Genomic DNA, 21172 nt, shown 5'->3' on the forward strand with positions numbered 1-21172 from the left:
CTTTTAGTTTTCCAATTTGATGCAAAATAATAAGATCAATCACATTTGAAATTTGAAAAAAAAATCACTTAAATTGATTAAGGTTGATAGTGTAATATGTAATACACCATTTATATGCTATATAATAAATTAGTACTAAGTTAGTGATTCTTTGTTTTTTAGCTTCATCGAACAAGATCGTGTAAGCGGCTTTTGGACATGGTTGTTCGTGCTGTCTAAACTCCCCGAGTTGGGCGACACTTTGTTCATAGTTTTGCGCAAGCAACCGCTAATCTTCCTACACTGGTATCATCACATAACCGTTTTACTTTATTCCTGGTTCTCCTACACCGAATATACTTCAAGTGCAAGATGGTTTATTGTGATGAACTACTGTGTGCATTCCGTCATGTATTCATACTTCGCACTTCGCAGTTTACGTTTGGCTCCACCCAGGTGATTGGACATTAATTTTATTCATAGGAAGTAGGAAGTTATTGACAGCATAGTGCAGTAAACGTTTATAGGAGCGTTTTAGGTCTGAATTTTTTTACGGTGCTCCGAATTGAATGAAATTGGAAAATGGAAAATTTTTTTTTTATAAAATCGTGAGTTTTCTGAACATAGTTTGTACTAAAGTAATGAATCTGCTAGAATCCATCAAGATGTCTATAATGAAGTGAATTCTAGATGGAATGTGAATTACTCTAATTCTGGTGGAAATGGCGCTCATTAAACCATATGATTTAAAAGAAAAAAACTTCGTATATGCTTCTTATTTGCACGATAGCTCACTCATTTTACACGCAAAAAACTTGTAACAGCACTCATTTTAAAGCTTATGTTGAGCACTATAAAACCCAATTTCACCGAAATGCATAAAATGTAAAACCTCGACACTAGATGGCTTTAAATACAACAATTAAATCTTGAACGAAATAAAAAACGACTTTGCTCTTTCAAATCTTGCTTAATATTTTTCCTAGAACACTTTATGTAATACCGATTTATTAAAATTTTTATTGACATTATTTTGTTCATAACATGATTTTCGTTAAAATATATATTTTAGGAGATATTTGCAAAAAAACGAAGAAAAACACCAAAAATATATGAATATTTAGTGGCCAGTAACTTGAAAAGTATTAGTTTTTTTGAAAAACTATAGAAGACATTTTTTTCTTATAAATAGTTCTTCTATCGATTTCCGACGTTATTTTGAAAAAATGTAATTACACAATTGAGAGGGGGTGTCATCCCCCTGGGGGGTGATGGCGCAACCCGAATTGTTTTCACTTTTGAACTTGGGGGTAAGATGAACCTAGTTCCAAAATTTCATTCAATTCGGAGCACAGTAAAAAAATTTAGAGGTTATACCCTTTTTTCCTCTCCGTTTACTGCACTAGCAATATTATTCCATAGAACGTTATTTAATATAAACGATTTTGTATGTTTCCAATGGATTTAATCAGAAAAGTTATAGAAAAATAATATATTTGTGCTCAATGTTTGTTTTGTATTTCCCACAGGTGGTTTGCGATGGTAATCACATCATTGCAGTTAATTCAAATGATAGTGGGTTGTGCTATCAATATCTGGGCGCACGGTTTTCTACAGACGGCTGGTACCGGTGCTTGCCACATTAGCCCGATGAACATCAAGCTGTCCATTGCGATGTATTTCAGTTACTTCGTACTATTCGCGCGCTTCTTCTACAAAAGTTATCTGGGCGAAGGCGGCAAACATGCCGCAAAATCGCAATCCCTTCAGTCTCGGTCGGAGTACGAGCATAATAAACTCAAGGCCCACTAACCGTGCAAATGTAGACGCTGGGGCGTTTGAAATTGTATGGCTGATTATTTAGCGTGAATGAATATTGAGTGAATTATGTTGGTGCAACTATTGGGCTCAACAGAATATTTGAAAAATTCAAAATAGGAGAATTGGTTAATTGTTGACTAATATTAATACAACTATTTTCTCCGCGTGTTACATGAACCTCAGACAAAAAGTTTCGTGGACGTGTATTTTTATAATAAATTCATCCTTTTTGGTGTCACTACATGATTTGCCTTCAATATTTGCATACTATGTGGCTGAAATATCTAAATATTTCAAATTGCACAGTCAAATCGTATGAATACGCTACATTTTTTTCTTAAATTAACACTCAATAAAGAAGTATTTTATTCCTTATATAAATTTTTATGAAAAAGCCTTACAATCTTACCTGAATTCATTCATTATTAATAATTATTAAGTGGTAAAAAACAAGAAGGTTATAAGATAAGAACAAGACATTTCAAATATAGAATACTTATTAGGCTTAGAATGTATTTTTGATGAATAATAAATTATCAAGTTACACAAACATTGAAGATGAAAGCGTTTAAAATATGCGTCCCGTTGAAGCTTTCCGCAGAAACAATTGTTTCAAAAGTAGGAAATTGTATCTTACAAATTTTAAATATCTTTAAAATATGTCTGAGTTTTTCAAAACTGCCTGTGTTTATATTCATTTCCATAGTATAATCTTAAAGTTGCCAATTTGCCTAAAGTATGTTTTAAATAGAATAAAATTAATAATATATGTATCACATATATTAATATGTTCACAAAGATATAAAAGAAATGAAATGTGATTGAAGATTTCTAATCAACTAATGTAAGTTACTAAAAAGTATATGATGACAATATGCTTTGAAAATTATAAATTAGATGAAATTGATTTTTTTACAGACACAGCTTTGGCTAATTAAAAAATTTGAATAAATTGAAATATATTCTGATGTAGAAATTGGGAAAAATATGCTCATTTATTCTATACTATTTTTTTCTGATATGAATTCATTGGAACTTGATATTAAATTAATTACACAAATGATAAGAATCATAGCAGAATTTAGTCAACATAAGCATGCTTGCGACACCTTTTGAAATAAATTTTATTGTATAAAATTGTTTCATGGTTAGCCATGACTGGTACATCTGTGATTTTTGATAAATATCATCTCTTCCAAATGCTTGCCCTCCAAATGCTTTTTGATTGCATATTTGTCTTAGGTAATTAAAATTACATGAATTTGGAAAGATAAATATTAGTTGTATAACAAAGCTGGGACTTGTTACCAATTATTATATAAATACTTAATAAGTACTTAATTTTCATTTACAGCATTTTAAATATGGTTAAAGGTTGTGTTTCTTTTTCATAAATTTTTTATAACTTCAAAAGTTTTTATTTTAGTTTTTTGTTTAAATATATATATTTATTTAATTTGTTAGTCATATCGTTTAATGTAATATATGAACTTTATAGTAAATAAAATTATAAAGTAATGTATTTTTTTATATATTCCACTTTCATCTATATAGCATAATACTCACTATAGCATGAGAACACTAGAATCAAAACAGGTTTATGTAATACTCAATGAAGATTTTGTAAAAAAATAAGTTTAATTTTAATTTTCAACAATAATTTTAATACAAGGACAATGTCAAGGAATATACCCGATTGCATCAAAAGAACGCAAAAGTGCTTAATGATAATTATGAATAAGGCAATACTTAAAAGAGCACCTTGATTAAAATTCAAATGTCTACAAAATGACAATGAAACTCAAGGCATCACGGTTTTATTTTGTTTGATTAGCTCAAATTAAATTATTTTACAATTTTATTCTTGAATTAGAGACGCTACGCCTAGAGAAACTTTGTAAATTGTATGTGGCTTTATTATTGAAATAACAAATGCTAGTAACAATTAAAAAATTATATTAAAATTTTAACCATTTTAAAATATACAAGTATCTGACAAAATTATTTAAAATAGCAGCTGATACTGGATTTCCAATTAAGCGCACTAATAATATTGTATTAATAAAAGCTTAAGCAAATTTTAATATTTATCACATGCCCAATTTGACTTGAAAGTGCCACATAGTAATAATGTTATATTTCAAATATATTTCCAGTAACTCTTAATTTGTATACTGAAAAAAATTATTAATTTTTGTGTGAACTCTAACTTACATATTTCATATCTTTATAAAAATTATACAATACATTTAGTTATTCTGATTGTCTGAGTTTAGCCAATCTTTGGGTTAATTCTTCTTGCTCTTGCGAAGCTTGTGTGGATGCACCTATAGCAGTTGAGCCTATTCCTTGAGGCAGTTCCATATTTAATTCAAGGCTGTAAATGTCATGTATCATAGTTGATGTAAAAACAATCGCTAAGAATATAATTTAAACAATTTTTACTTACCCTGCCTCATCAGCTACTTGTTGCATAAGTTGGTCAACATCGCCTTGAGGAACTGTAGTTGTTGTTGTGGTAGACATAGCATTTTCCATGTAGCTACTTTGCACATCCAAATCTTCAAATTGAGATTCAAATTTATCCATAAGACCAGAGATCTTTTCCAAATTCATACCCTTCATTGCTGCATCCATAGCTTTCACAACACCAGCCATAGAATTAGTAACCTAATTTAAAAATTTTAAAATATTTAAAATATTAATGAATAAGAAAAATGAAAATAACATTTGTGCTTCAAAGGAAGAAAAAACGAATCTCTTATCATATTCCTCTTATTATATTCCAATATGTAACAATAATAACACATTTAAATTAAAAAGTACATCGACACAAAAAAGGGAAACACAAAAATCAAGTGCCAGGTATTAAGTATAGTGTTATTTTATGCTTATCAAACAAATTTGAATTGATAATCAATCTTGCATCGTTATATAAATACCTTTCTAGTAGTTAAGGCAGTTTGTACTCTACTAGCTACGGCATCAACTCTGGCACTCATGCGAAGATAATTCAATGCTTGATTTTTTTGTCGAATTGCATTTTCAGCATGTATTCTTGCTCCTTCCATATTGCCCTTCTGAATAGCTTTCTTTGTTTTTGCTTTCTCCACTTTTTCTTCTTTTTCGCATCTTTTTGAATTTCGTTCCAGTTCTTTTACAGCAAATTTTAAATTAAAGAGATGTTCTGATCATCATCAATGAAGAAAATATATAGTGATATAAATTTGACACCTGGTTAGAACTTTGCATGCATAGTATTCTGTATATAAAGTTAATTTGCAATTCTCTTCACATCACAGAACATATTATTATTACAAAATAGTATGGTATAAAATAAATTTACGTTAATGATTATTTAAAATATAAAACATTATATATTAGCATAATAAAAGCTATTAGGTCCAGAATTGAGTATATGCTCAAATAAACTGAAATGAAACTTTCTAGTTCAAATCAACATTGACACCCTTTCCTTACAATGTAGTCTAGAACCCAATCAAAGTTATGTTGGTGACATATTTAAAAAAAAAGTAATTTACAATGATTTTGAGCATTTGTAAAATATATATTTCATTTTATATTCTCTGCAAACATTATGCTTGCCGCTTATTCAAGTGTTATTTGATGAATCATTTCATCAGAACTATTATGACATGGGCAAAGATGTGATAAGTTACAAATATTATCTTGTTTCCAAGCAGGTTAAATATATTGTGTCATTCTAATAAAAAAATCAAGTCTAGTATTTGTTAATATATTAAACAAAAAGGATACTTTCCATGGCCGAGGCAGACATTTCGTTACCCGTGTTGAAGCCTTATTCTCAAAAATGTTATTAAATCTACCAAAGTACCAAATATTTTCAAAATAATTCTAATTACGTCCTATTATAATTTTTAACAAAAAATTTAATTTCTTATTTACAATTTATTTACAAATTCATCACAAGTATTTGACAGCGTGATGACAGCACTTTAATAATTATGATGTTGGTAGTCATTCATTCTTGTCAAAGAGCGATTTATCTATGAACGATATCATATATATATGCAGTAATAAATATATAAATAAATAAATATCAGATAAATAGATAGATATCAAATGTGTATATATATACATTTATTTATAATATATATATATATATATATATATATATATATATATACTTATATAATATAATATATATAACATTATTAATTATTTCCAAAACGAAGTAAAAATGATTCCATCAAAGATATTGTAACTATACCAAAACGCAGTGTGTAAACTTTTAATTGTAATATAAACATAATTAAAAGATATGTGATTATATTGTTAATAATTATTATATCTAAATTCTAAATTGTTTCTGTGTATGGAACCATGTATGCATACTATAAACTAATAAACACTCGTTAAAGTTAATATACTTTATTAATCTTTATTTTTAAATTTCATAATATTTATCAACCTTTATTTTTTATTTTATAGTTGGTACCACACATGAAATATTTTATGAGGTGAAGTTGCTTGAGGTAATACATATATCCGGAAGTGCGCCTTGTTCTGTGGTATCCGAGCGAATTATTCTTTGGAGTGACCGATCCGTGTAGTTTACGAGTCGCAGCCTTTCTGTATTTTGCTCTGTTCGAGAAGTGTTGAAACGCATGGGATGCGCATGGTATTGGAATAATTACGAGTTTTAGGTTAGCTGAATAATATTTTGTATTTTGTGAAAAATGGCAGCGGTAGACGATGCTTGTTTGTCCGCTTTAGTGTTAGAGTATTTGAACAAGAAAGACAAGAACTTAGCTAATGTGTTCCAGAAGAAAACCAATGCGGTGAGTTGTTCAGCCGATTCTTTTATTTACATTTGATTTGGATATGAACGTACAACAAAACGTTATCATGGCACGTTTTATATGCTAATTATGTATTTTAAGTTAATAAAGTAAGTTATTTCTGTTCTTACTTGTGAACAATTCCATGCTGTTTTTACATGTGAATTCGCTTGAAAACACGTGTTTTATTTTTATACTTGTTTAGTGAATGATTTATTTTTTTTAGCCTCCTCTACCAAAAGGATCACCTACAATCGCCGATGTTTTCACACATTACCAAAAGACATCGACGAAAAAAATCCCACCGCTAAAATTATCTTCGGTCGGTTCTTCTGACGAGAGCTCCTCTGAGGAAGATACGCCTCCCACAAAACCCGTGAAAGGCGTGAAGCCTATTTCTAATGGAATTACGAAGACAAAACCTGCCGCTAAAGAATCATCTTCAGATTCTAGCAGTGAAGAAGAAGCTAAACCAGCACAAAAGCCTCCTGCAAAATCTGCGCCAAAACCTGCTCCAAAAGAAGTGAAAAAAGATACTAGTGATAGCGATTCTGATTCTGACTCTGATGAACCCAAAGTTCAGACAAAGGCTACTGTACAAACTAAATCCCCCGCAAAACCAGTTAAGCAAGCACCGCCGAAAAAAGCAGAATCATCTAGTTCTGAATCTTCTTCTGAAGAAGAGGTCAAAAAACCAACCAAACCTGTACAAAAACCTGTTGCTAAGCCAAAAGAATCGAGTAGTGAAGAGTCTTCATCAGAAGAAGAAACCAAACCCCCTGCAAAGACAGCAGCAAAACCAGTGGCAAAACCTGTAACCAAACAGCCTGTAAAAACAACTCAATCAAGTTCTTCGTCTGAAGAAGAATCTAAGCCAAAGCAAGTTAAAACACCTGCTAAATCGGCTACAAAACCAGTTCCTGTAAAGTCTAAGAAAGAATCCAGTAGTGACGATAGTTCGAGTGAAGATGAAGCTCCCAAACCAAAAGCTCAACCCGTCAAAAAAGGAAAACCTGCAACACCTAAAAAGGAATCTAGTAGTGATAGTGACAGTTCCGACGAAGATACAAAACCTTTACCTACTAAGACAACAGCCGCAAAGCCTGCTGTTAAGAAAGATTCTAGTAGTGATGATAGTTCTGAAGAAGAGGCTCCTGCTGTAAAGCCGAAACAATTGCCGGCTGCCAAAACACCTGCAAAAACAAAACCTGTTACAAAGAAAGAATCTTCTAGTGAAGAAAGTTCTGAGGAAGAACCCAAGAAAGCTGCAGTTAAAACTCCTGTGGCTAAACCTGCAAAGAAGGAATCTAGCAGCGATGATGATAGCTCTGATGAAGATGAACCTGCAAAATCAAAAACATCTACACCTACAGCTAAAGTTCCAAAAGTTACAAAGCCAGAATCATCTAGTGATAGTGATTCCTCTGAAGAAGAAACTATTTCAGTAACTCCAGCCAAACAGGTAATTTTCAATAGTTCATACACAAAATATAAATTTATCTCGATTTATAATTTTCATTGTTTTTCAGAAGAAAAGTGAGTCGCCTGTTAAAACCTCTACAAAGAAACGTAAAGCCGAATCTTCTTCTGATGATTCTGATGAAGAGGAAGAGGCTTCAAAACCAGTAGCTAAAAAGCCAACGTATGATAATTTTGTCAAAGCTGGCGAAAATGGAACTGAAGAGGTAAAGTTAAAACATTATTTTCAAAACTATTTCACAAAATAATTTAATAACCATTTTAAAACAGGTAAATTCTAAGGCAAACAGTAATTTCAATTCTGAAAATCCTGTCAACAATTCTTTGAATAAAACACCAAATTCATTTGGAGAACGCAAAAGCAACAAAAACACTCCATTTAGACGTGTAAAAGATGATGAGATTACTGTTGATCCTCGTGTTGGAGACAATTCATTTGAAGCAAAGGTCAGAGCCAGTTTTTGTATCAATAACAATCGGTTAACATGTGCAGTGCACGAATGTGACATTTTGATTTCGTACATCATTTTTATATATGCTTGAGCAAAAACTGGCACTGGAATTGACAAGTGTATTGATCTCATTTTTAAATATTGCTTGATTTCGTGCAATGTATATGTTAACTGATCTATTTCTTTTTTTATATATTGTGCCTGCTTAATGAAGAATGATGACACCAACTCACCTCATAACAAATCTGGAGGATTTAATGATCGGCGCGGTGGATTTAATGGGGGCCGTGGAGGCGGGCGCGGTTTTGGTGGGAGAGGGGGTGGCGACCGCGGAGGTCGTGGCCGTGGGGGATTTGGCGGGCGAGGTGGACGTGGTGGATTTGGGGGAGATCGAGATGGTGATAATCGCAATGGTGGTGATCGAAAAAGTTTCGGTGGAGGTCGCGGTGGCTTTGGCGGTCGCGGGGGCGGCGGTGGTGATCGTGGAGGTTTCCGTAAATCTTGGGGAGGCGAGGGTGGCCGTGGTGGCGGTGGTGGTTTTGGCGGTCGAGGTGGACGAGGTGGTGGTGGCCGGGGTGGTTTTGGCGATAGGGGTGGGCGCGGAGGCGGTGGTGGCTTCAACAAAAGCTTCGGATCATCAGGAGAAAATAAGAAAATTACGTTCGATGATTAGATTTAAGTTGATTTGTATTAAAAGGTAGGTTAATAAGGCACAAAACATTTTTGTTGCAATCATTTACTATTTTTTGAAGTAATTTTTCCTAATTTTATTAACGTTTTTTTTTTGTTTTGTTTTAGAAAGGAGCACGAGGATCATGGGGTGAAAGGGCTAATCTTGATTTGAAACACACGAGAGGAAAATCATTTAGACATGAAAAGACTAAAAAGAAACGAGGTTCATATCGAGGTGGTGCCATTGACATGTCTGTGAACTCCATTAGATTTGACGATTAATCAATTACACTTATTTCCATAAGGACTGACTTTAAACATCCCATGTTTAATTTTTTCATATAATGACTTCACAAGATCTGCACCTTGTACTATTTACATATTTCTATGTATAAAATATTTGATTATTCACTTTCATACTTACATTTTAATTTTCTTTTTATTTTATTTGCTCATTTTTATATTTGATGTAAAACTGATTGTATGCTCTGTTAAAGCTGAGTTGCTATATTGTATAAGTTATATATAATTGTTTGATATAAGCATATTAATGTAATAATTAAGAATTGTAAAATATATTTATAGTCAACTATACTTTAAGCTATGTTATTTAGTTTAATTGTGAAACAAAACAATGACAAATTATTAAATTACATATATTTTTAAAATGAAAATGCTTTTATTTTGGACATACTACTGGACATACTATTTTGAATGAAATAGTTATAATGTAATGGTATTAAGCTTTTTTACAAATTTAACATTATTATATTTACAAGCTTAAATATTTCAATTTTTTGTTTAGTCATTCAGATGATTTTTTCAGTTTAGAAATTTGAAAATAAATAACTTGTACTTATGAACATTATATACACACAAATTTGCGTTGCTAAATCAGAGTTGTCTATATTGCCATAAGATTATTTCAAATAGTTACCCAAAATTATAAAATTTATGGAACGTTTTGTTGGCATAAAATTATTTTAAAGATATGTTTGGTGGAATTTTAGCCGCATTTATTGCCATAAAACCTATTTCAGTCAATTACGTTCAAAACAAATATTTGTACTAATGGTAACATGAGTCGGGCGAATTTACTGACAGAAATCTTATTAGACAAGGAAAAGTTTATGTATGTATCATAAAGCTATTATAGAAACACTAATATTGAACCCCTGAATGATTTGCAATAGTGAAGATTATTTTTACTGTGTATAAATTATACACTGTGTGAACTATTTTATCATAATAATTCAGTGACACGAAAATAATTCATCGATCACTTTTTTCTTACATATTTTAATTGGTAATATTATTACATTTAGTTTCTTCTAATTATATCTAAGGTATTATAAGATGGGTGTAAGGACAACTTAAAACTATATTAAATGTTATTCAAATACTGTAAACATTATTATCCTATGGCAATTTAACGAATTTTTTTCGATTAAAACAACAATAAGAAGGATTTTAAACGTAATTTAATTTAATTTTTCTTACATAAAACAAACAAAACTTCTTTACGTTGATCTTAAAAAATTCCTTTTACTTTTGGCGCCCATCCCTTTTTTTAACTGTTTCACAGTCATTAAAATTATATGAAAAAGTATGTTATATATATATACAAATTTGGCTACAGATGACGGTGGAACATTTGTTAATAAAATGCACTTGCAAAAATTGTGTTAGTTTTAGGTTTTTATGTTTTACTCGATTTTTTTTTATTATGATGCCATCAAGTATTTTTATTTTACAATCTTGCTTAAATGTGCGAACTTTGATGAAACTTGTCAACAAACTTTAGTACATTCTTTTTAAGGAGGGGGTTCCAAAAACTATCAATTTTGAAAATTTGAAAATTATAGTTTAACAAATAGTCTTAATTCCAGAAAACTGGGCGAAATTGTGTCTTATTTTACCGTGGGTCAGAAAAATTATTTACGGTTACGATTTCAAAGTTCGAATGAACAAATGTAATGAATAACATACAAATTATCCCAATATAACGAAATTCTAGACTGTACTTAAAAGCTCATAATTTTCAAACTACACAGGATAATTTTTTTGTCTATGTTTTTCATGATAGTTACAATCTATATGTACTATTCTATCACACCGTTTCGGCTTGATGTTCTGGGGCACCTTGTATACAAAGTTTATAAAATAAAAACTGAACTGAAAATGTTAAGCATTATTTTGAAATCTTTTATTATTATTTTTGAGAATTCGTTTTAAATATTTTTATTATTACGATATTATTTACTTTAAGTAGGCACCGGATGTACCTGTATATTAGATATTTTTTTACAATAGACTAACAATAAGTAATTTCGTATCACTCAATTTCTTATTATCCTGATTATTGCACATATTTATCTTGGTTATTAATATATTTACCCTTGGTGATTTGGCAAAGGCAGGTCTAGCCGTTTTGGAGATACTGAGCTAAATGTGCAAAAAATGCAATTTTTGAGAGAACTGAGCATCCGATTTGAATGATTCAAAAAACTTTCTGCTTGTGTTGACAGACGATTGCTTTTGAAGAAAAATATTAGTTATAGTTTTTTTTGAATTTCAAAAATGTTTTTTTTTTGAATATCGAAAATAAATTGAATTTTCTAGCTAAAGTTGTAAAGCTCACTAATATACTTCAAATATACAAATATTATACAAATAAATAATTTTAAATTTGCAATTCAGTTTATATAATTCTTATAAATATTAGACAATGTTACAGTATTTATTAACTTCCCGTAGGGCAAGTTATAGTAATCGCAAAAAAATCGAAAATGAAAATTTTTATATATTTTACGTTTCAAAGGTTTCTAATATTTTGGCATACCTTAGAAAAAATGGATGTATGTGTGTGTGTATGTGTGTGTGTGCATGTGTGTATGTGTGTGCAGATACAAATTTTCGTCGACGATTTCGGGAACACCGATTAAGCGATTTGAATAGTTCAAAAACATTCGATGCGTATTGATAAGGAGACGTGCTGATTAGTTTTTGGCAAAGGCAGGTCTAGCCGTTCCGAAGATACGGGTCAAAAAGTCCCAAAAATGGTAACTCAGTTTTTAAGGGAACGGAGCGTCCGATTTTAATAATTTAAAAAACATTTTATTTGTATTGACAAGATGAAGAATTGATCATGAAGGCAGGTCTAGCGGTTTCGGAGATCTAATGAAAAAAGTAAAAAAAATGCCATTTGGCGGTCAAAAATGATCATTAGACATATGCACATCAAATTATCAGATATTTTATAGAGATTTTAACAATAAGTATAATTTTTTTACATTTCTATGGGTTCCGTACCAATCCGTTAGACGGCGGCGCGGCACTTACGCGCTTTGAGATTTCGTCTGTATGCAGTTCAAGCAGTACGATTGCTTTGAAAAAAAGTTCAGAATTTCCAAAATATGTCAAAATGAAGGAAACATTTTTTTTCAAAAAAATTTTTTGTTTTCAAAAAAAAATTTTTTCGAAGTAAAATTTTTTCAAAAATGTTAATCGTTTTTAAAAAAAATAATAATTTTTGGTACGGGAAGTTCCAGCAATTTGCCTTAAGGCACGATGCCATTCACCACTAGTTTAAAATTTATAGTATACATTCTGTTGCGAAACTAGACATATATTGAAAACAAGCGCGCAAAAATACTTAAAATATTTTAATAAATAAATTTAATTTTATATGTCGATTGTTGTTTAGAATTGAACCGTTATTTACAGATCTCATAAGTTTTTAAAGTGTAATAAATGTACCGGGAGTGAACGACGGGGACATAATTAAAGACATTATCGCCTTAACAGAGAATACTTTTTTACATATCCTACATGCATAGGGGTGGTTTATTAGAAAAGACGAAGACCGCCCCCGAAGCCCGCACTATCAATTCGTAGTTCGAAATGATTAAAATTAAAGATATACGCTGGTGGCTCTGTCGATGGTGGCGACTGTCGAGTCAATGCGATAATGCGAAGCGGTTAGTTGATCGTGTTGTCCGAAGTCTTGCCGGTCCGCGAAGGAGTTCCTACCTGCTCATCTGTCGGCGCTCGGCCAAACCTGAACTTCTTCTTGTGTCAGTTTCAGTTGTCACTCGTCAGTAGGTAACACGATGTGCAACAGCTCGGGTCTCACAACTCTCAGATCGCGTTCTCACCTTTTAAATTAAAAACACGTTTCAATAAAAGATTCAAAAAGTGTTGTGAATTTGTGTTCGATTGCCATTATGCGAGTGATTGTCCTCTAACAGAAGTTATTACTTATTTTTCATTTATTCTTTAACGCAATCCAAAAAAAAAGACATTAGTTTAAAATGATTGTATCAGTAGAATTATTATTCCAAAAGGTGAGTGATAATACATATTGATTTTGATTAGTATATTTAATATGAGTACGGTGCATTATTTTAATTCAAACAAGAGCAGTTTTGTAATGAAACAGCGGATATATGCTTATAATTTATGCAGTATAGCAGTATCTTTTTCTTCGATAGTTTCGTCAATGTATTGGGATTGGGAATACATTAAAATACAGTTATTTTACGCGTTCGTTAAGTAACGGTCGTTTAACATAACAGCGCATCATTTAATAAAATCGTGTCAATATGTGATAAGTCAATAAATACATTATTGCACTTAACTAGATTATATATATATATATATATATATATATATATAATATGGATATATTATATTTCTTGATAGCAAAGCTTTCAACTTTTTTATTCTAAAAGTTTCGACATAAAATTCTATATTATCATCAGTGAATATAATTTTTGTCACAACGAATATATTGTACAAGATATAAGATATATAATTTGTTGTGTTACAAGTGCCAGTAATAATTTTTCATATAATTTTGCTAAAAAAATATAATAAAGGACAGAGATTTCACCGATTCTTTCAAGGCAAATTCGGACTCTGTATTGCAAATTACATTTATGTACTATTATTCTGTAGTTATGTATTATTGTACATTATATTTCTTGCATCTTCACTGATGATGACAGAAGCTTATAACAAAATGTGAGGAAAGATAAATATACTTTAAAATCTTCAACCTTATTTTGATCACTTGATGTTATTATATTATATGATATTAAATGCATCCTTATATTTAATTTGATGTTTATAATTGAATTTGCAAACTACAGTGGGTAATTTGATTTTTTTCTTATATATATATATATATATATATATATATATATATATATATATATATATATACATATATATCTTAAGTCTATAATAATTGGAATCACATATTTTACAAGAATTTAACATCCAAAAACCGCATTTTATCAAAAGAATTTATGTCTCACTGACTTCGGTGGTCGCACAATAACATTCATTACAAAATATATGAAAAAGTACATAATTTCGAATTAAGTGTCCTTACATTTTTGGCCATAAAAAATAAGTACTACTGCCCTATGACAGGTCCGTCAGCTGAGTTAAACACCAACTCGATTCAGGAAAGAATATTGTGGGAAATTTCCCATTGCCAATTTTGCACCGCAGTGCCCAAAATGGGCTTATTTTTATTTTGAAACATATTTTTGATCTATATTTTCAAGTGAATTAGCTTTTAGGCGGTATGTACTAATATATATGTGCACTAATATTCATTACTAATGTGCATTAATATACCAGCTCGTACAAATTTTTTTATTCAATATATTAATTTATTTTAGTATTTTCTATAAAAAAGTTAAGTTGTGATAATTCACGTTGTGATAATTAAATTTTTATAGAGAATACATACTCAAATTTTAACTCATGGACTTACATCTTTTTGGTTGTTCCACTTCAATTTGTCTGCTTAAAATATAAACCATGCTGAACAATTAATATTTCTTCGTGTAATTTTTAATAATATTTGAATTTTCATTTTGTACTCTTCAGATCTTTCAGGTTTCAGTTCTCTCTTTCGTCTTGAAGGTACACAAAATCAAATGGCTATAAAATCTAATCAAATTATCTATCGGTCACATTAAAGCGAGAATAAGCTTTTGTTTGATTGATTCTTTTGAAAATCTAATTAAATTAATATGTATAATTCTCTAGTACTTGAAAGCTTCGCACAAAATCGTTAAAAGTATTCACTATTAGCAATAGCAATAATGCATATAGTGCGACATAATTCATGTTTTATAATTTCAGGATAAATTATTCATATGAATATATGAAAATATAATTATTAAACATGAATAATTTTGTAATAGATTCGTGCACCACACTATTTGTAAAAACTAGACAATTTTTTCATTGAACTATTGCTCTGTATTACGTTAGTTTATGGAATTGTTTATACATAGCAATAGAAAGAAAGCATCTCCTAAATTTTTGACCAACTTTCACAAAAGATTTTTTTGTTCTTCAAATAGTTTAAGAAACACGAATTTGGCAATAGGACTGATAGACAAAAGACGACTACATTGAGGCTACAATTAAGGATTCATAAACTTATACTCCTAATAAATACTTTGACTTTCATTTAATAATACCAAAAATTATAACACAAGTTATTTGTTAGTACGGCTTCACATTCATCGAAAAGCAAACTAGTGGGGAGCTTGGCAAATTGCTGGAACTTCCCGTATCGTAATTAAAAATCTTGGTACGGAACCCAAAAAAAAATAAATGTGTGTGCAAAATGTATACAAAATGTGTACAAATTATTAAAATTTCTATAAAATATTTGATTATTTGATGTACATATGTCCAATAAACATTTTTGATCGCCAAATGACATTTTTTAACTTATTTTTATTGAGAGTCTATAACCGCTGGACCTGCTTTCCCAAAAATTTAATCTGTTCTTCATCTTGTCAATACAAGTAAAATGTTTTTTGAATTATTAAAATCGGACGCTCCGATCTCTTAAAAACTGACGGGGCACTTTTTGCCCCGTATCTTCGGAACGGCTAGACCTTACTTCGCCAAAAATTAATCAGCACGTTTCCTTATCAATATGAATCTAATGTTTTTTGAATTATTCAAATCGGTTGATCGGTGTTCCCGAAATCGTCGACGAAAATTTGTATCCGCACACACACACACATAGATCCATTTTTTCTAAGGTATGCTAAAATGTTCAAAAACGTTTGAAACGTAAATTTTCATGTTCGATTTCTTTGCTATAACTATAACTTACCCTACGGGAAGTTAATAACATCTAATGTGCTATTAACAGAATGCACTTAAAATTTAATCGTCTAACCAGTTTTAAAACCATACAAATTCTTATAGTTCATCTATTATCCTAAATTAAAATGGAGTCATATAGGCAGTAACTGTTTACTATGTACACACTGTAATTGGTATTTATGGGGTGTAGATGCAACGGGTCATTTCTCTTGCATATAAACGTCACATATGCATTCGAGCAAAAAGTCATGTTTGTCGTTTATTTGTTACGTATGCATTGTATGCGTTTCTATCTCGTGACTGCGCTCACCTTACAGGAGCGAATAACAACGAGGGGCCCCCGTTATCGAAAACTAGACACTGACAGGAACAGAATGCTACGTAATAAAATATTTAACGACTTCTAGATTTTTATCAATTGCCAATAATTCAATCACAATTTCAATACTTTGAGCACGTCGTGGTTATTGGTTAAGAATGTGGACTAGACCGATTCCATCATCGGCCAACTCGATATCAAATTTTTCTTTGACGTTGAAGGTCTCAAGTGAAAATCGTCTTGCTGCATGATATATATGCCAGCACTATTAGATATGAGTACATATATAATGTTAACACATAAAAAATAAGAGTGGTTGATCGCTGGGTGGCCCCTTTGATATAAATACTAGATTAAGATGTACGATAGCAAACACAGCTCATACAATGAGTATAAAATAAAAATTTGAAAAAAATCAATACTGTAAACAAGAACAAGGCTAATATTAAATTCGTGGATATTTACTTCTACCGCATCAATCATGTTACCATACTTATAGATATAATATTAATTTTTTGAAGGAGAAATTTATGTTTTGCCAGAAAAACCAATATGCTAATAACATGTTTTATCGACGTTTTAAGACAATTTGAATCACTTGACACGAAAATTGATAAAGTGTGTGTGTGTATCTAAAATTTGTCGTTTTGTCGATGTTTTTTCAAAACACAGCTAAACCGATTTGGCGAAAAGTACTCGCGTTTATTAGTTTAGCGAGGCTTGTTTGTTTTTTTTTCGCAAAAAATCTTGAACCGGTTTTGCAAATTTAAAAACCATTCGACAGATATCAAATCATGCTGACTAGTATTTGGTAAGGATTGGCCAGGCCGTTTCTTCGTAAATAATTGTTGAAACACATTTTTATAACGATTTTGATAATACTTTGTATGATAGAGTACGGGTCTAAACTAAACATTCAAATATATTACGAATTACCTAAAAAAAGTAGTTAATTATAAAAAAAATTTTTTAATTTTAAAAGTTGCTAAATCTCAATTCTTATTGGGTAAATCGATTTTTAAATTTTTTTTATACTTCATACAACATGCCTTACGAAAAAATGTCACTTGCACCTAGTTACCGTGTTATCATGCGTTCAGCTATAAAAATTTTACTGTGCTTAAACACATAATAATGGTTTTAATAATATGTACTCGTGAAACACAGTAATAAAAATTTGTACATTAAAGTTACCTGTTCAAGTTATAACAACAAATGTATGGTTATTAAAATTTTATAAAGTACAGTAGATTCAAATTTTAAAAACATTTATATTGTTTTTAATTTTTGCTCGTTTTTACATATACCATGCTATACATATAATATATTAATAGTTGAATTCTACATGCAAAATTATTTCTATGAAGCGTACTGTATCTATTAGTTCAAGTATTACAAATAATTTATGATAATTGTAAATGAGCATTTTGAGTATGTACTAAATGTATAACTATTTTCATTTTAATAAGGCTTGTTGTAGCACTAATATTTGTTTCATATTTAATGAAATGTTACGCATACAATATTAAATATCTTATTTTTAAATCAATGGCTGTTGTTTTTATAGCCATTGAGAATAAACACTATATAATAGCATGGTTGATAAAATAATATAATATTGTAATACATTTGCATGCCACTCTTCTTCTAAAATCTAGACTAAAAATATTTTTTATTGGACTTTATTCCTAGCAAGGATGATAGTTAATAGAATTGTTTTTGCGTATCAATAGAATGAAAGCTTCTCTTGAATTTTCTTTTGACAAATTTTAAATTAAAATTTTATTGTTCTTAAGATGTTAAAAATATAGATTGCTATCTGAAGTAGTTTAAGAATTTAACGGGTTTAACAGCAAGACCGATAGACAAGAGACACACGAACTACTACATTAAGGCTACATTTATAGCATTTATCTTCTTATGCCCTTTTTGTAACTAACCCTTTGTACTCCAGACTCGTAACACGACTTAGAGATATACTTTGTTTTTTGTTTTAAATTTCTACATTTATTTTTATATTACAAAAAGGCTCTTCATATGTGAGATTTATCGACTCTTCATATTTGTCGTTTGGACAAAGGAGTCAGAGTTTATTTTTTGTATGTCAGACGGGGTCCGACAACTGTATGCAAAGGGTTAAATTTGAATCAATTACCATTCCGCTACGTAGTCACTTTCCAGCTTGTGTCGATTTCGTAAAGTATGTTGGTAGGTCGTGGCCACCGTGCCAAAATAAGTTGGTCTAAATCTAAATTATTCTGACGCCCTCGTGATTCGACTGAATGCGATCCTGTCGATGCACCTATATATGCGTAGTGTGTAATAATGTATGCGCGTACACTACATATAATACTGTAGGTATGATATGGATGGCCGTGCCGCGGTGCGTTGCGGTGGTATCGAGTCAAGTTCGCGATAGGTTCATCGACACAAGCGGCCTCAGAGCAGCCCGGTCTCGCATAATCGGACTCGTTCCATAACAGAGACACACGACGAAACGAGATTTATTTGCCTGACAAAAAATTTAATCTGTATCATATAGATTTATTCGGCTCGTTCGGTACCTATGTGAATAAAGCAATGCGGTTAAGAATGGCGGAAACCGAGCAAAGGAAGGAAGGACTTTCAGCGTTTGAGTCGTTAGTCGTGCTCTTTTCAAATCTGCTTTATCGATCGCTTGTCCGAATCAGCAAAAGAAATCTGTGATAAGGATAACTAAAAAGCATAGATAATTAAAATCAAGTTTTTTTTTTTTTTTAAAATTTTTATTTGGCTTCGCTTACTCTGAGCATTTAGCCACCTACAACATTTATTTACATTCTATACTAATTTTTATATCATAATCTATACATACATTCTACTCTTCTTATATTATATAATCTATATATACATTCTACTCTTCTTATATTATACACTTTTCTTTCAACTTATCTTCTTCACTAAGTTCTATTCTTCTACATAGTTCAACTTATCTTCATTCTTCCCTTTTTATCTTCTTACTTCTTTCTACTATTTCATTTTTTTCCATTCTCATTCTTTCCAATTCAATTTTTATACATTCTAATACCTTATACATTCTAACCATTTTTTACATACATATTACAATTGAAATTCTTATACATTTTTGATTACATTCGAAAGCGGCAGGGATCGAACCAACGATCTCCGGCATGTGAGTCAGACATGCTACCTCTGAGCTATGTCCGCCACAAAATCAAGGTTAGAGCTATGGGTTTTCAATCAGAAGTTCTGGGCTTATCACTCGCTTCGGTCAACCTAATGTCAAGCAGTATTGGCATTTGTTTTTACTAGAAATATAGATGAAAATATGTTTCCAAGTGATGATACCTCCTCCCCGACCTTGCTGCAATCAATAAAAAACATATCAGTATGGAAGAGTGGGTGCGGTTGTGCCACTTTTTTTGATCGGCCATTTGTTAATTTACCAGTTCGCTACGAGAAAAGTAAATTAAATAGTAATTTGAACATTATATTACCATTTACACCCCCAGAGACGGTTGTGACAAGCATGAAAATAGACTTTCATTGCCAGAAATATGTAACACAACATAACATAATCATTTAAACAAAGCTTATGAATAAAATGTAACAATATATACCAAAACATAATTTTTTAAACAGGTTAAACCTGTATTACTGCGATAGCTTGACATTGTCAACTTAGGATATGAGCTTCATATTTTCGATACAACAATTAGCTTTGAAAACAGTAAATATTTTTTACTTATAAAATATTTCTTATTTCTTTTCATAACGACTTTTTATACAATAACAAGTATTGTATATCTTAATATTCTTATTTTATCTATTTACTTCAGTCTTACATATACTTGTATTTTATTGACTCTTCCTATTTATTGACTATCATGACGAATTCAAAAATAATTAGTTTTTTCTACCAAAAGCACTTTCGTTTGAAATGGACATATCTGTGTGAAAGTATTATGAATATATAGTTTTTATTGCCTCAAGATTTTTTTATTGATTGGTCGGTCGAAGCGTTCAAATGAAAATATTCACGTTCAAAGTTATGCTTGGATGAACAATTTGTAAACAATTTTTCACAAAGCTTGAACAGAAGTAGCTTTTTAGTTTATATTAATCGATTTGTTTTCAAATTTAATGAAATAAGTTATGTTATTCATTGATTTATTTTCATCCAAATCAGTGATATTCAACAATTGATGATGAACTCGAGGTTGGAATATACTGTTTGGCGTTGACAACTTCAAACTTTAAAATGTGATCTTTAATTTTTTTAAGTAAATGTTTTTATTAACCTCTGTTGTAAATTATTTTGTATTTTGCAAAAATTCGATCAGAAGTAAGATACTACATTATCAAAAGTATAAAAGCTTGACTGAACCAAATAATAATATTGGACAGCCGTGGTGAGAACGTGGGCTAGCAAACCTAGTCTTGGGTTCGATTTCAATGTCGAACAACAATGTCAGTTT

At 30.6% G+C, this 21172-nt stretch overlaps 4 protein-coding genes across 7 annotated transcripts in view; 3 read left to right on the forward strand and 1 right to left on the reverse strand.

Moving 5' to 3' along the window:
* LOC113377075 (elongation of very long chain fatty acids protein 6) overlaps positions 1-2617 on the forward strand; it is a 49272-nt gene extending 46655 nt beyond the window's left edge. Inside the window, exons 3-4 of the mRNA XM_026617257.1 lie at positions 163-435; positions 1509-2617. Coding sequence (XP_026473042.1) covers positions 163-435; positions 1509-1791 — 556 coding nt within the window. The 3' untranslated portion in view covers positions 1792-2617. The remainder of the gene's footprint in view (positions 1-162; positions 436-1508) is intronic.
* Positions 2618-3839: 1222 nt separating this feature from the next.
* LOC113377653 (charged multivesicular body protein 1b-like) lies at positions 3840-5765 on the reverse strand. Of its 2 annotated transcripts, XM_026618038.1 has the most exons (5): positions 5578-5765; positions 4743-4987; positions 4250-4470; positions 4048-4177; positions 3840-3974 (listed from the first exon to the last, which is right to left on the reverse strand). In XM_026618038.1, exons 1-4 carry the CDS (start codon positions 5597-5599, stop codon positions 4054-4056), a joined length of 612 nt encoding a protein of 203 aa, XP_026473823.1. In that variant the 5' UTR covers positions 5600-5765; the 3' UTR covers positions 3840-3974; positions 4048-4053. The 2 variants fall into 2 exon arrangements, with proteins under 2 accessions (XP_026473823.1, XP_026473822.1); XM_026618037.1 differs by lacking the exon at positions 3840-3974 and having other exon boundaries at positions 3985-4177.
* A 593-nt stretch (positions 5766-6358) lies between these two features.
* LOC113377344 (nucleolin 1-like) lies at positions 6359-9614 on the forward strand. Of its 3 annotated transcripts, none has more exons than XM_026617631.1 (5): positions 6359-6623; positions 6850-8085; positions 8153-8308; positions 8373-8549; positions 9353-9614. In XM_026617631.1, the coding sequence occupies exons 1-5, from the start codon at positions 6522-6524 to the stop codon at positions 9506-9508; spliced, it is 1827 nt and encodes a 608-aa protein (XP_026473416.1). In that variant the 5' UTR covers positions 6359-6521; the 3' UTR covers positions 9509-9614. The 3 variants fall into 3 exon arrangements, with proteins under 3 accessions (XP_026473416.1, XP_026473414.1, XP_026473415.1); XM_026617629.1 differs by lacking the exon at positions 8373-8549 and adding an exon at positions 8769-9251 and having other exon boundaries at positions 9353-9494; XM_026617630.1 differs by lacking the exon at positions 8373-8549 and adding an exon at positions 8769-9251 and having other exon boundaries at positions 8156-8308; positions 9353-9494.
* Positions 9615-13352: 3738 nt separating this feature from the next.
* The window catches only part of LOC113377961, a 50682-nt gene continuing 42862 nt past the window's right edge, over positions 13353-21172 (forward strand). The window contains exon 1 of the mRNA XM_026618434.1: positions 13353-13572. Within this exon, the coding sequence (XP_026474219.1) occupies positions 13540-13572 (33 nt within the window). The 5' untranslated portion in view covers positions 13353-13539. The remainder of the gene's footprint in view (positions 13573-21172) is intronic.

Source organism: Ctenocephalides felis, unplaced genomic scaffold (genome assembly GCF_003426905.1).
Source record: "Ctenocephalides felis isolate EL2017-DRISC unplaced genomic scaffold, ASM342690v1 CF-g0.4_SCAFFOLD_01886, whole genome shotgun sequence".
NCBI classification, from domain to species: domain Eukaryota; kingdom Metazoa; phylum Arthropoda; class Insecta; order Siphonaptera; family Pulicidae; genus Ctenocephalides; species Ctenocephalides felis.